General features: G+C 44.1%; 1 protein-coding gene across 1 annotated transcript in view; it reads left to right on the top strand.

The window, feature by feature from the left end:
- Positions 1-741: 741 nt before the first annotated feature.
- The window catches only part of efnb3b (ephrin-B3b), a 69,932-nt gene continuing 55,052 nt past the window's right edge, over positions 742-15,621 (top strand). The window contains exon 1 of the mRNA XM_054800403.1: positions 742-1,740. Coding sequence (XP_054656378.1) covers positions 1,613-1,740 — 128 coding nt within the window. The 5' untranslated portion in view covers positions 742-1,612. The remainder of the gene's footprint in view (positions 1,741-15,621) is intronic.

Here is a 15,621-nt window from a genome sequence, read left to right as displayed (position 1 = left end):
GAAAATGGCTAAAAATGATACTATGCTAGCATGTTAACACTTGGCGTGATAGCACAAAGTGTTTCTATTACATTAACGTAGGTAGACTATAAATTTATTTTGTTATATGTTTATAGTGCTTATATAAAATGTATTGAATGTATATACATATATATATATATATATATATATATATATATATATATGTATAATTTTTAATGATATATAATAGATTTATTTAAACGTGCCAAATATATTTTGTTAGCATCAATATTTGCTTATTAATTAGCAGAATTTGTCTTTATTTTGAATGTGGTTGTATTGTTCTATAAACTCAGGGTTAACTTGATGTTTTAAGTGTGGGCCAACCTGCTTTGGCATGCAGTGCACAAGTGTGTCCACATGATGGCAGTCGAGCTCCGGATTTGCCCTAGTGCCATTTTGAACCCTCAAGTGAGTTCATCCTAAAGCCCTTGTAGGACCTTTTTGCATTTTGTTCCCTCCTTCTTGCTTTTCTTCGCCTTTCTTTGTCTTTTAGACGACAATGAGATGCTGATGCACTTCCTGATGAATCGTCAAGCATTGATAAATATGTTTTGATGAGATTCTTTACTTGCAATACCACTTAAATGCACACTGGGCGCTCTTGCCCATCCACCCTGGTCTAAATGTTCTTCGGTGTGGGTTTTTTTTTTTTAATTTACAAGAGGGAGAATAAAGGTCCGAATCAGGAGCTCATAGAAGCACTTTATTACTCCCCACCCCCCTTTTTTCCCTTTTTTCCCTTTTTTAAAAGCTTGAAGGCATTGTGCTGCGTTTACGCACCCTGCCTGCCAGTCAAAGAATGGGGATTTGTCTCCACTCTCCTCAGTCCTCCCTCCCTGGTTGCTTCTGGTGATCCAGTGGATCTTCCAGTGTGCAGCGAGCCTCCGAGCAGGTCGGACCGGTGGGAGTGAGTTGTGACGGGATCACACATTGGACCTACGCTCGTCTGTTATTTTTATTATTATTTGTAATCAAATATCACTTTTGCAAGTTATTTTTTTTTATACCGGATCCTTTGTTTGCTAACTCTTAAAGACATAGACTCTTGGATCTACTGCTTTTTCGTGTAATTCCCAACACAATTGAGGATTTGTGGATTTAAAAGCTGTCCTGAGTCAGTTATTGAAAGGATTGTGCACAAGTAGACGGGGCGAGCATGAACATGTGGACTCCACGCTTCAGCCTTTAAAAAACGACAGTATTTATATTTGTTTTATGGTGCGTTGCGTGAGGCAAGAAGGTAATGGGAGAGGGTGCACAAGCAACAAGGGAGCGTTGTTTGGGTTGCAAGACGGGGTCTCTGCTGGCTTGTGGTTCTTTTGACAAGATTCACTGGAGTTCTATTTAAAGTCCTGGACCAGCACCCTTTTCTCTGCAAAAGGACCTCTAATGGCTCATTAGGGTGGAAGTCATGGGATGCGGACCAAAATAATCCAGCGTGGACACTGAACTCCGTACTGTGTTCGCACCTGAATGCATCTTGCACCTGATCTCTGACCTCCTGGTTTTGGACCTTTCCTCGACTGCTTCTGGCGGAGCCCAGCTTGGCTGCTTTGTCTTGTTGTGTTCTGGTTCTGAAGTTGAGTGAATGTGGCGCGACATGGCGTGTCCATGGAGTGGGAATGGATTGTGGATCCTGCTGGTGTTGGTACTGGATTTACTGGGAACCACGGCCAGCAGCATGGAGCCCATCTACTGGAATTCACTCAACGAGAGGTAAGGACGCCTCATTGCGCATGCATGGCCAAAAAGTGCATAACTATGCACTTTTACCTCTTTTTAACCTTGAACAACAGGTCCAATAATTGTATCTACAAGGTATTTAATGAGTACACTCGGCAGTAAACTGATTGTAGCTTTAAATATTGTACTTTTCCACCTTTTTCCACTTTAATTTCAACCACAGCAAAACACATTGTCCTTACAAAATGTACCTTAGAGTGTCATTGCGTGGTACGTGGTGTGTCCATTGTCCTTAAACTGTCACAAATTAGAGAGTAAAATGACTCCAATAATCATCCTTATAGGGTACTTATGTAGTAGTACTGCACATTTCGCAGTCAATTGCTTGAGCCATTTCATATTGTGCTTTGGCACCCTTTCAGTTTGATTTTAAGCAGAGCGAAAGACATTGTCCCTACAAAAGGCACCTTTGAGTCCAGTTGTGTGGTACTTGGTGTGTCCATTGTCCTTAAACTGTCTCAAAATAAGATACATGGATCAGTAAAGGGACATAAATGTGCACCAATAATTATTCCCTATGGTGTATTTCACTGTGTAGATTGTATATTTTTGGGTAAAATGCGCACAATTTACACTTAAAATTTAACCTTAACCCGAACACATTTTCCCGACAAAAAGTGCCTTGAAAAGATGCTTGTACGTCAACCACTATCGCACTTATGCCTTGCAGATCGACTATACTGCACAAATGAGTTTATTTGTTGTGCTATCATACTTGTAATGTCAAGTTTTTGGCCTAGAATTGTCCAAAATACACTTATGGCTCAGTAAAGGGACATAAATGGGACTCCAGTACATATCCCTGTGTGGTGGTCACCTAGTACATGTTGCAGTAAAACGTGTTCCTCGAAATATTGTGCTTTTGAAACCCTTTCCACTTGAATTTGAAGTAAATCAGTAAATTTGAAGTAAAACACATTGCCCCCACAAAATGCACATTTGGGTCCAACGGTTCGCATGACTGTCCATTGTACCGTTTAGGCCAGAGAAATGCACTCCTATTCCAGGGTAAAGACACTTTTACAGAAAAAAACAATCGCACGACCACTTGCAGACGTCCTATACTGCACAACACTACTTTATCTGTTATGCTGTTTTACTTGTGATGTCATGGTTTTGTCCTTTAATTGTCCAAAGTGCACCAATGGATCGGTTTTGTGTGGCTAGAACTTAAGGGGTGAATTACTTGTACCCCTGCGTTTTAAGTTTTTGCACCCCTGTTTTATCAGAAAAGATGCTTGTGTGTCAACAACTACCACACTACGACTTGCAGAGTCACGATACTGCACACATGAAGGTTATGTCTTGTGCTGTCTTGGTTGTAATGTCATGTCTTTGTCCTTAAACATGTCCAAAATACCCCTATTGATCAGTAAAGGCACTTAATAATTATTCCCCAGGTGGTATTTTTGTGTGTAGATGAGGTTTCCACTTCATGGCCCCTACAGAATGTACCCTTGTTAGCCGTATGTGTGGTGCTTTAGCATCCATTGCATCTTTTAGGCACTCCTGCTGCACCCGTTTCATCATATGGGCACTTTTACGTCAAAAACGAAAGCAGACTCACTATACTGCACAAATGTACAGTGTAGTTTATTCGTTGCAATGTCTTGGTCGTAATGTCAGTGGCAAGAAATGACACCAAAGGGACAGAAATGGATTCCCACCGTGTTTTTGGAGGAGGCGTGAACATCTCCATTTGAGATGCAACAAGTAGAAGATTATTGACGGCGTTGACGAGTGCAGGAGCGTTTGTCATGCTCCTCACAGTGGAGGCGGCGTTCGCTCTCGTTGCACAGCTGCTCCGAATTTGTCCCCCTCTCCTCCACGCCCATTGCTCGTTGGAGGATTATCATGCGGCTGTAGTTCGTCTTAAGTCGCTGTAAACGGAAGACAAATAGCTGCCGGGTGACCTTGATGCTTTCACTGTTAGGAATTTCTACACAATCCAATGCAAGACCGGGATTTAAAAAAAAAAAAACACACTTTTTAGCGTAGACTTGAACTGAGAGGTGTTTCTAATATTTGGACCCTCTCATGTAGCTGTGTAAGTTAAACTGAAAGTGGACAAAATATTAGGAAGAGCTCTCATGATGATGCGTTGCATTACTGTGGGCGGAATAATTCCCGAATCCTGGACTGCGGGGCCTTGGTGGAGGTCTGCAGTCTATCCAGTCTCCCTTGTATTCAAATAAATGCCCCCCTTAATTCCTCAGGAGCCCCCGCCCAGGCCAGAGGCTCACTCAGACGCCTGTTTTATTGCGTCCGTGTGCTGCAGGCCAGGACCAGCCTGCTCCCTCAAGCCTTTCCCGTGCGGGATGCAACAGTGCATGGGAGCCCCCCCACTGTGGAGCCAGGCGTGAAGCCTCTAATGAGGGTTTTTGTTGTTGTCAGCAGTGGGTGGATTCAGCCCACAGGGTTGGATGCGGAGGAAAGGGAGGCTAGGTGGGGGCAATTTCCACCGAGGCTAACAGCTAGCAGGCTTTTAGGGGCTTTACAGGTGCCCCTGTGCTATTGTTCCCTAATGGAGTTTAGTGTGAGGTGGCCTGGATGGCAATTAGTGGGGAGGGGGGCTGCTTTGACGCCACACTCTGAGTCATCTGCAAAGAGGTTGCTCATATATGCAAAGTACAAAGCTTGTTGTACACCATTGTGTGGATTGACAAAGCTTAGCATTCATACTTAATCAGCTTAGTCCGTCCTCCCAGTTTATTTCCTTTTTACACACACATCCATGCACTTTCTCCTCTTTTTCTCTCCTTCCCTTGCCAAAGTTGTGTCAGTAGGCCTTGAATGAACAACTATAGTATATATATTCAGACACACTTCTTGTGTTAAAGGTCCCATGTTATAATAATGTAAAATAAATGCCAATCGTGTATTGGAAGTGTGTTGTCCAAAATCTAGCCTTGATGCTTGAAATTAGACAGTTTAAAAGTGCTTTTATTAAGCCCTACTTGGAACACGCTGTTTTGTGTGTCTGTAGCTTTAATGCTAATGAGCTGTATGTGTACATGCCTGTCTCCTACAGTGTGAGTCCACTTTTTCCACACTGTAACTCCGCACTCCGTCCAACGTAATAGTTGCCATATATTAAGGGATAGCTTGGCTTTTTTGGCGTGAAGTTGTATGATATCCACATCAGCAGTGCAGTGTATCAACACTGACTTACCCCCGCCCCCTCAGATAGCTGGCACAGCTGTATTTTAAGACGTGTGGCAAAGCCTGTTTGTTTGAGGGTTTTTTTATAAAGTGGTGGGTGTATAACTAACCTAGCTAGGGTCGGGTCAGAGGTTGCATCCCGTGCATGAGGGAGGAGGTTTTCGCTTGATGAAATCAGTCAGTTGTCAGAGCTGTATTTTAAGATGTGTAGCGAAGCCTGCCTGGAACTTCAAAAGCTTCAACAAGTTTGAGCGCCTCTTCTCTCAAAAGTTGAGCAAACAAGTGAGGGAGATTATTTTTTTTCTCATGTTTGGTGCTCATTTATGGAACATTTGTAAAAAGTCACTTATGCATAATAGGGGACCAAACTCGTAGTAAATAAATAAAAACTAAAAAACACATTTTATAATTTTAAACTTAAAACACCCTTTGAAATATAATATATACATCAAGCCCAATTCCAAATAATTTCCCGTGTAGTTTGATGTATGTCCCACATCTGTAGCTGACTGACGCATAGTTGGCAGAGCTCCAGGCATATTTTAAGATGTGTAGCAAAGCCTTGGCCCTAGGTTCCGACTGACATACCTCCGAACCATCCATAAAGGCTTACGGTGTCCACCGAGCATGTGTAAAGAGTCCAAATACAGCCCCCCCTCCACCCCCGAAGCAGAAGCAGCAGTCCAAGTCCATCACATGTGCACTTCACGTCTGGTCGGTGCAGCAAATGGACTGTCACATTGTTAACCTCCGCTCCTTGGCCCGATGCGCCGCTTTGAAGCTGCCCACCTGCGCACCCACCGCCGCCCCCATCCCTAGACCCGTCCCCCTCCTTCTGCTTTACCTTTCCTTCCATCTTTCTTTCCGCTTTTGTGAACAATCTCTGGCTTGTCTTTCAGACTCTCATCTGCCGTTATCTTAGCTTTCACATCCCGCCCCCCAACTCACCATCAACAACCCCCCCACTACTGCCATGTCCCGCGCCGTGACCAGACGATGCAAATTGGAAACATGTGTCACATCCAGGGAGTAATTAAAGCGTGGCGAGGAGCTGCCGATGCACCCAATAGGTGTGCTAGAAGTGATGGGGATGCGAGCGGACCACCCATAGGCGGCCTATTGATCTATCTGATTCATTCCTGGAGTGTGAAACTAATTAATTGTGGGGGTTTCGATTATTAAAGGGGCTGTCCCTCTTTGCGTGCAAATTATTTTTCAACCAAAAAAATATCAGACCACCACCACCACTGGACAGCAGATGTTACCAATAGTGGTTTCAAAAAAACGGAACATGGAGTTGGACCCAAATAAGACCAAGTACACACGGAACCAAGATCAACAAGAAATGTGTTGCTTCAATGTGTACAATATTTTACCTTTATGTGGTTTTACTCTTTTGCTCATTTGTTTTAAACTTATTTGCCCCCCAAGGACCCCGTCAGACAATTTTTCCAGAGGGGAAAGGAACGGAATAATTAAACGGAAGAATTAAAATAGTAAATTAACATTTATTACTACATAAACATACACAACGGTACTGAAAGTCGGTATCGTTGAGTACCGATTCTCAGTTACCGGGTATTGGTACCGTATCGTTTCAAATGTGAAAGGTACACATCTCTAATTTGGAACCGTGATATGATAATTATGATAGGATAGGTTATGATAGGCTATACAGTCAATGATTGTTACTGCTAGAAGCAAAACTTTGCCAAATCACTATTGTTAGCTGACAGCAAACGTGGCTACTGTGTGTGCGTGGGGTGTTGCTTGCAGTGTCAGAGTGGGTGGAATATACAATTTCCGAATGTTAGCACCCTCCCCATGCAGTACCTAACCAAGGCAGAAAGCACCTTTTATGGCAAGCAAAATATTAGAAAAATGTCAAAAGTCCTCTATTGTGACTTTATAAAGATGTCTTAACAGTAATGCGTCCCTAACGCTGGCTTATGAACACCAACAAATGAGAAAAATGCAACTTCCTCCTCGCATGTTTTAGAAGAGGCGCTCAAACACTCACTTTTGACGCTGCGACTTTTCAAGATTTAATGAAGGAAAAACCTCCTTCCTCATTGACGTGATACGACCTCTGACCCGACCCCAGCTAGGTGAGCCAGCCTCGTGTATAAGCCCATCACTTTTTTTTTTTTCAAAAACCCCTCAAACAAACAGGCTTCGCTACACATCTTGAAATAAAGCTCTGCCAACTATCAGTCAGCTGCAGACGTGGGAGCTGTAAGTTTGATCATGTTGTCTCTTTTCAGCGAACAGGCTAACCTAGCATGATGTTGCTGTTAAAATGTGAGTGTAATGTTAGCACTGTAGCTCACATAGCTATGCTAGTGTTGCTAGCATTGGCGTGATACCGTCCCACTCCTTAATGTTTTGTTATTGTATGTGACGTATGGCAAGTGCAGATTCAAAGAGTATATTTAAAAAGTGAATAAAAGTGCTACTTGGGGACACGCCCTCTGTCTGAGACAGGAGTGGACAAACGCAGCTCGTTAGCATTAAAGCTACAGACGCACAAAACCAGTCAGGCTGACTAAAAGCACTTTAAAAATGTCTAAATTCCAGCATGAATGCAAGCTTTTGGGCAACACACTTCCAATATGCTATTGTGGCACCTCTGACAGTTATTTCAAGTTGGTGAAAAATACTGATATGGGACCTTGACTATCACAGAAACGTAACAGCATTGGTGTTGATGAGTCAGGCTAATTCCCGGAATGTGCAGAAATAGATAAGATGATGTCATCGTACCGCTTCCACCTTTTGACATGATGTGTCCCAGTGGGTGTCACCACTGTTTGATATCATCCTCTCCTGTTCATGTAGGTTATCTTAAATGGATGCTACAGGGACTACTTTTATTCCTCCCCGCTCACTCGTTGCTTGCGGTGACTTGTAATACAACTACCCCCCACAAAATGCCCCCGCCGAGATGCTACTGCATTCTAGTTTAATCCCACATCCCTGCTTCCTTCCACTCGGTCAATTATTCATTAATCGGCTGCTAATTGGCGGCAGATGAAAGGCAAGCTAACGAGGCTAAGTGTTTCAGCGCCAAACAACAGCAAAAAGAAAGAAGCGCGGTAGAATTCACTGCAAACCTTGAGGTCAAAGAAGGGTTGCACTAAAAGCAGCGGTGGCGTGCTCGCTTAATGATCGTTTTGTGAAAATGAGGAGTCGCGGCAGTAAGGACGCTTCAAATGAACGGCTCTGTTGTCATCGTCTCTCTAAAAGAGTCGCTCTGTGGGGACGACTCGTCACATCTCGGCGGCAGTCGGTTGTTAAACGAGAACCGATAAGCAGAAGAAGCGTTTACGAGCCGGGAGTAAGAAAAGAAGTCAGGAGGGGATCAAAGGGGTGTGGGGCGAGGGCTTGACCTGTCGGGTGCGTAAATAGCATGTGGCGCTAACCCGCTAACCTAGCCCACTTAAGTGTGTGTGCGTGTGTTGGAGAGCGTTAAACACACACGAGTAAGCCCCAGACTGTAAACACACATGAGAGGTGAAGGAATTGGCAGGCTGGCTCATTATTTGGCAGGATCACAACATTAACAACACCTGCACAATCTAATGAGATCTCGTACGAGCGCTGTGCAAATATTCTGCCCAAAGGACACTTTTTTACATGATACAGTTGTTCCTAATATTCTGACCGGACCGGTCTGACAGTATTTATCAAAGCTGAGCAATATTATCTTCATTTTTTTTTTTTTTTTTTTTTTTGCATGAGATCTGATAAGAAAGGTGTACCTAATGAAGTGTCTGGCCAGTGTATGTATATGGTGGTTCTGAAGCCATACCAGAAATCCTGGCTCCGGGGGCCTTCAGAGGGGAGGGAGAGTTTTGGGTGGTGTCACATGTGTCCCGGCATTGCTACACACACACACACACACACACACACACACACACACACACACACAGGCGCACACGCAGGCTCTCCCTCATTAGCTTGCTTCACAGCACACAGCACCTAAGCAGGATCATCCGATCCTCCTGGCAGCTTCTAGACCGGGCCGGGTCGACCTCCGTCTCCTGAGGGTGACAAAGAGAAGACAGACGTGCATGTGTGTCGAACCCGGTGGAGTCTTCTCGGACTTGCTTTGGTTCTGCAGAACCAGACGCAAATCAAATATGTCCCCGCTCTCGGCCCAAAATGGACCCGTGACAGACTGACACTGTCTGGCGTCAGATGGCGAGGTCGCATTTGATGGAGCAAAGATAGAAAAGGAGCAGGAAATGCGGTCGGTTGGTTCTGGGAGAGTGCGGTCGGCTCGGATGGCGCAGACGGACAGAGTGAGTGATTGTCTTCGGGTCCGAAAAAGCAAGCTGCTTCCTTCCTGCCCGCATGCGACCGAGTAAACCTCCCATTCCTTATGGCTGACACCTCCCATCACATTTGACCCCGGGAGGTCCAACCCGGTGAAACCCAGTAACTATTTGTGGCAGAACCGGGCCTTTGATCAACTCGGCATGAAGCCATCAGAGGACTGGCAGCTCTGTGGTTCTGTGGTTTAACAGCAGTTCCTGTGATAATCTGGAAAGAAAACAGTAATAATAACATGAAAAATAATGTTAATAATAATAATACAGCATGAAAGCAACAAGAAAATCCTCTGTGAGAAGACTGTTCTGCAGTTTTTAAGGACCTACTGCAAAAATCCCAATCAAAGATCCTCTAGATGACAGGAATGCTCTGCTGTTTTTTGGGAATTTGCTGCAAAGACGTTAGCCGCTCCCAAGTTTTGAACTGAACTCAAGAGCCCCGCCATACGCCAACATGTTTATTCGCCTGTTTACCTCACAGCCCTTCTCTACCTTTAGCACCTTGATTCGATTTCCAGGCGTGTGCGCGCGTGCGCGTGTGTGCGTGTGTGTAATTAGCAGTTAAAAGAGCGTGGCCCATCTGGCTTTGGCGTTAACCCGTCGTCGTTGCAGCGCTCTCGCTCCATTTCCCGTGCTAAATATAACTCCCGATAGCGCGGACGGCGTAAACGCAATATTGCGTTCCGGACGTTTTGTGCGGCGGCAGCGCGCACATGCTGAAATAAAAGCTAGCACATCCAATAACCCACCCCCGTTTCATTTCCAGTCTTGCTGGGCTTTAGGAATCTGAAGCCTCAAGGTCTTTCACCCTCTGAGGTGAAAACAAAGACGGCCTCCTTTAAAAAAAAAACAAAAAAAAAAACACAACCCCCCCATGTCCCATGACTCAAAAGAATTCAGGCTTGGCCGCTTGTCAGCTTTCTGTCTCACTTCCTAAGTAAATATATGACATATAATGATATCGATGTTTTGACATGTGCTTCAGAAGACACGCTAGCATACGTGCACAGATATCCTCCATTTTTTTCTGTTCATTACACTGAGCGTATCCAAACTTTCTCTGCCGAAAATGAAATGAAAATGTAAATAAGTCATAAGTAGTTCAAGAGAATACTGCATCTCAGCTTTGTTATATGGGCGGATTATTGGTATGAACTTCGCTCTTTGCTCTTTTTTCCCCCCCCCCATTTCCAAATATTTCAGTTTTCCTTTTGTACATTTTCTTCTTGTTATATTATGATGTTATTTCTATAATTTCAGAATTTTTTTTTTACAAAAACAAATTTTCCAAAAATTGCACATTGTTTGTCATAATATTATGACTTAAAATAATGCAGTTTTTCTGTAATTCTTTAGTGTTTCAGCATTCTGCTTCTAAAATGATGTTATTTTTCCTCATAATATTACGTCGTTATTCTGGTAAAATTATGACTTTTTCTCATTTGATTCTTTTCAAATTTGGACTTTATTCTTGTAAAATTGTCCATTTTTTTCCATTTCTGCTCTTCCTGATGTTTTTAATTAATTTTTTTGTACTTTTCTTGGTAAATGATATTTTTAGAATGTGCCACGGGCTGATGCAGAAACAGTTTGGACACCCCCGCCTTAGCCAAATGGACAAGTAAGTCCCGCTGTGTCCCTGCAAAGATGTTTTTCTTGATAGCGGCCATGTTTTTCAACCGGTTTTGCTCCAATTTCGCACGCATGTGCACACGCGTCCCGTCAACGTGCGTAGGAAATTTCGTGGTGGTTCGGCTAAACACCGTCAAGTGACATTGGGTGGTTTGTAGAGCGGTGTGAGAAATTTCACCATATGGTGTATTTGTCAAAAAAAACAAATAACAGCACCGGCAACACAGCAGGGGTGCATATTCTTCCAAATGTTCACACTTTTCTGTGCAGCACTTGAGGGGTGTCCTCATTCTTTTATACAGTATTGCCATTGACGTCCCCCAGGCATTAATAAACTGTTTGGTCTGAAATGTCGATGCCAAAATCCTGGAGTATTGATTTTCCTTTAAATGTTGCAAATGTGGACATTTGAATGGATGAATTCAGAAAGTCTTTTTGTCTTTCATTCCAAAAACAAATAAGTGTCACATGTGGTTGCACACTTAATAGTAAGTAACTTTGATCAAGTTTTGTTTGGTACGTGAAGGAGTTATACTAGTTTTTTTGCAGCTTTGTCCTCATGCAAACATCCTGCCGTGCATGCTCACATGCTCCCTTGTCGCCCGAGCAGGGATGACAAATGTTCCACGTTGGAAGATGTCCAAGTGGAGGAGTGAACTTCCTTCTCTTTGCCAGCAGAACCTAAACTACAAGCAGTGTTACAACAAAGTCATCACTGCACTGTCAGTCATGGGTTGTCACTTTTTCAGGACCGGCAGGCCATCCTGTCATCAAAAGTCCGTCTTTGGGTCTGTCCGCCATTCTTCCTGAGCCAGTGGAGGGGGGGTTGATAACAGATGGAGCTCTGGCCTTTCTTCCGCGTACAAGAAAGGCTTGTGGTCGTAGAGGGAGAGTTGTGTAGTTGATGGATGTGCCGTGCTGAGGGTCACTTTGTCCACCATGGACTGGATGCAGGAAAATGTGGAGCAGCTAGAACCGCTTCTGGGAAAACTTTCTGCAAGATTTTGGAGCTCTCAGTCCGTTCTAGTTAGCTCCAAAAGTGTTTTGATAAGCTTCTTCCGCACCAAACTCCTCCGAGAGAGCAGAAAATGACCTTCCATGAAGGTCCACGTGTTCCCACAACATTGGAAGCGTGCAACTGTCTGAGAATTGTGGACTTTTAGCCAATCAATCATGAACTGCAGGGGTTCTTCTTGCTGTTCGTTTGTCCCCTTCATCAAAACAATGGCGTCCTCCTCTTGAAAGGAGCTAACAGGCTAACTCCACGGCGGCGCTACTTCACCACAACAAAAACAGAGCGGAGGTGTCGCTGGAGTGCTTGTGCGTGGATGTCAGGCGTGTGGCGTGCGTGGGCGCGAGCGCTCGTATACGAGCCGGCGTGGGTTTGTGTTCAATGCCCCCCCACCCCACAACACATGCCTAATCCCTCCCTCCCTCCCTCCCCCACCACCACAACCATCGCTGCCTTTTGACAAACAGCACAACCACACAAAGGCAGCGTGAAAACAACAGAAAGTAGCCAGGACCACTTGACCCCATCAAGCGGTAGGGGGCGGGGGCGGGTGATGAAGCAGTGATGAGGTGATGGTAGATTGGGCGGGGGTGTGTGTGTGTGTGGGTGCGGGGGGGAGTGTTAATCCCTGGCGTAATGGTCACCCCTCCAATGTCCTGCGCTCGGGCTCTAACGTGGCGCGCTAGGCTGTCAATCACTCAACAAAGCTGTCTATAAGGGGATTAGCGACCATTGGACCGACCCCCAGCAACCCTCCCCCCTCCTCCTGTTGCCTTTTCACCCCTCCACGTTACATTTCTATAACAATACTATCAAGCGGCCACGGAAATGATGCCACTTTAAAGGCTTATCAACAAGGCTAAAATATTACACATGGTAACTTTAAAGGCAACATCAATGTGGTTTTCAAGCCATCACAATAAGATGAAACTATTAGAATAACTAGCTCTTAGTTAAAGTGCAGCATCAATTATTTCAACCTAAAATTGTTACATGTTGTAGCTTTTAAGGTAGCAATCATCCGACTTTGAAAAATGTCACTTTATGCTAAAATTGTTACATACCGTTGCTTTAAAAGGTAGCATCAGTATGAGAACGTGAAGCCATTTGTGTGAGATGAAGTTAATACATGATCATACGTCTCGACTGTAGCTTTAAAAGTGACCTCAATGTGTTTTTCAAACTAAAGTTGCTACGTATTGTACATTTTATGTCGCATCAACCTGCAGCTAAACGTGTGACACATTGGGGCTTTAAAAGGGAGAATAAATCATTGACTGATGATTTGCAAGCTCGTAGTAACAATATAATGTTTGAAACTGTCAATTTAAGCAAAAACTATGACATATTGAAGCTTTAGGGAGCATCAACATGGTTTACAAGCTCCTACTTTTAGATACGAAAATTACACAGCTTTAAGTGTAGCGTCAACATGGGTGTCAAGCTGCTAGCTGAAGCTAAGGCTATGACGTAGTGTAGCTCTAAAGCCAGAATAAAGATGATTTTTGAGCTGTTCGTTTAACATTTTGCAGTTCAGGTGCTGCCAGCCACTCCACAAAAACAGCGGGTCTATCTTCAATGGCATTTGCCGCCTTTTAATCTCCCATAAGGCTTTGGGCTTCAGTGAGAAATGTGCCTGGGGCAAAACGGAGGCTAATTCGCACTCAACATGGAATTATACTACTTCCACACATGAAGCCTCTGAATAATTTACGGCGCTCAATGGCTGGACATTATTCATTCCGCACACACGCGACAGGAAGCGTCCAGGCTACCGTACAGACTTGAGCCATCGCCTTGCCAGCATCTCAGCAGTGCATCACTAAATACACCCCCTCCCATCTCCTCCTGTCTGGAAGCCAATGTAACATATAATTACACACCCCCACCCTCGTTGAAGGCCAGTCATTTCACGCGCACACTTCATCCGCCATCATGGTGATGGACGCTCAGGCTTTTCTCTGCCTGAGCGTTTCCATCTTCGTCCCGACGCGAAGAAGAGGAGAAATAGGCGCTGTGACATTAACAAGATTGCTTGTTAAGGAAGGTGGAGGGTAAAGGGGAACAGCAGCGGTGGCGGGAGTGGAGGGGGGGCGCTGTAATTGGGAGGTTTTTGAAAAGGCGAGAAAAGAAAGAATTGGGTTTCCATGCCGGCTGCGGTGTGTGTGTGTGTGTGTGTGTGTGTGTGTGTGTGTGCGACTTAATATGAGGTGTGAGAATGAGTGAAGTGCTAAAGGTCAGACACACCTATCAATCAGGTCTGTACAATAGACCGACACCCCCTCCCCTCCTTCCTCCTGCTCGCTGCACCCTTGTGAACAAAGACACAATTCTGGAGAATAAGGGCATCCTCGCACAACACCGTTCGTATCGTGATGGACTGGAGTTCAATTCCCCCACCCTCTCCGAGCCCCCCACTGACCTGCATGCTCACCCATCCCTTCTCTGCTGCTGTTTTACTGCAATTTCTATGGCTTTGTGGATTGTTTTTAGTCTTATTTGGAGTCATACTGATGATTTCTCTTGTGCAAGGTTGCTGCCGTCAATTATTACGTCCAATCGTATGACTGAAATGACACGTCTTGTTTTTAATGCACAGAAATGCACTCGCGAGTGTGCAACTTTTGGATCATTTTCAGTCTTTGTGTTTTATTTCTGGTATCAACTGTGTCTGTTATCAATAATAATCTGCGTGCTGTGATCGCAACTCATGACGCAGCCACACTGGACGTCTGCATGTGCATGGAATGTATGCGGGGCCCCATGGACCACACCACAGAGGCGAAGTGTGTTCACGCCAGTCAATCGCACGTAGGCGTTAAGTGCACCCAGGCGCGGTACGATTGACCGAGTGAAAGGGTGTCTAAACTTGTTCCACCGACGGCCGCATACTGAAAAATGGAAGGATGCAAAGGCCGCTTGGATGTTTTGTAAAGCAACACATGTAGATATGCTGAGAAGTTGCATATATTTCAAGAAAAAAAACTGCATCTCAGCTTCGTGCTAGAGGAGAAAAGGCGTACTATTTGTAGGAACTTCAATATTTGCTCTTTTTTTTCCAATTTTTGCTGTTTTTTTTTTAGTTTTCCAAATATTTCAACTTTCTTTTTCAATAATTTTTGTCCATTCATTTCTCTATTTCTATTCAAATAATATTCAAAAATGACAATTTTACTTTGTTTTGTTCATTTCTCATATTACAACGTAAAAAAAAATAAAATTAATTTTAAATTTACCCTGTTAAAATTTTTCTTCATAATGTTACGACGTTATTCTTCTAAAATGTCGACTTTTTTGTTGTAATATTTTTACTTTATTCTTGCAAAATGACTGCTGATTTTCCTGTTTGCTGTTGTTTTTTTTTTTTTTTGAAGAATGTGCTGCGGGCCAATAAAAAAACAGAAAAAACGTAAATGGGCCCCCGGGCCGCACTTCACGTCACCCCTGGCCCTAGTGTGAGTCCACACTGAGGCTGCGTTCACACTTGGTGGTTCAGTACTCTGGTCCACACCAAAATAAAACAGAAAAGGTACTTTTTGCGTTCAGCCGCTCATGTGAACCGAACCGCACCAGAGTTCTCCTGCAAGCCTGGTGCACACCAGGGTTCGGGTGATTGTGATCACACTTGACCAAACAAACCATACTAACAGAACAAATGCACCAAGGTTCCTTATAACCAAACCAAACATGACAGGTGTGAATGAAACCTTATTT

This window comes from Dunckerocampus dactyliophorus, chromosome 15 (genome assembly GCF_027744805.1).
Source record: "Dunckerocampus dactyliophorus isolate RoL2022-P2 chromosome 15, RoL_Ddac_1.1, whole genome shotgun sequence".
NCBI lineage: Eukaryota > Metazoa > Chordata > Actinopteri > Syngnathiformes > Syngnathidae > Dunckerocampus > Dunckerocampus dactyliophorus.
Note: the sequence above shows the minus strand (reverse complement) of the source record. Positions and strands in the feature narration are given on the sequence as shown.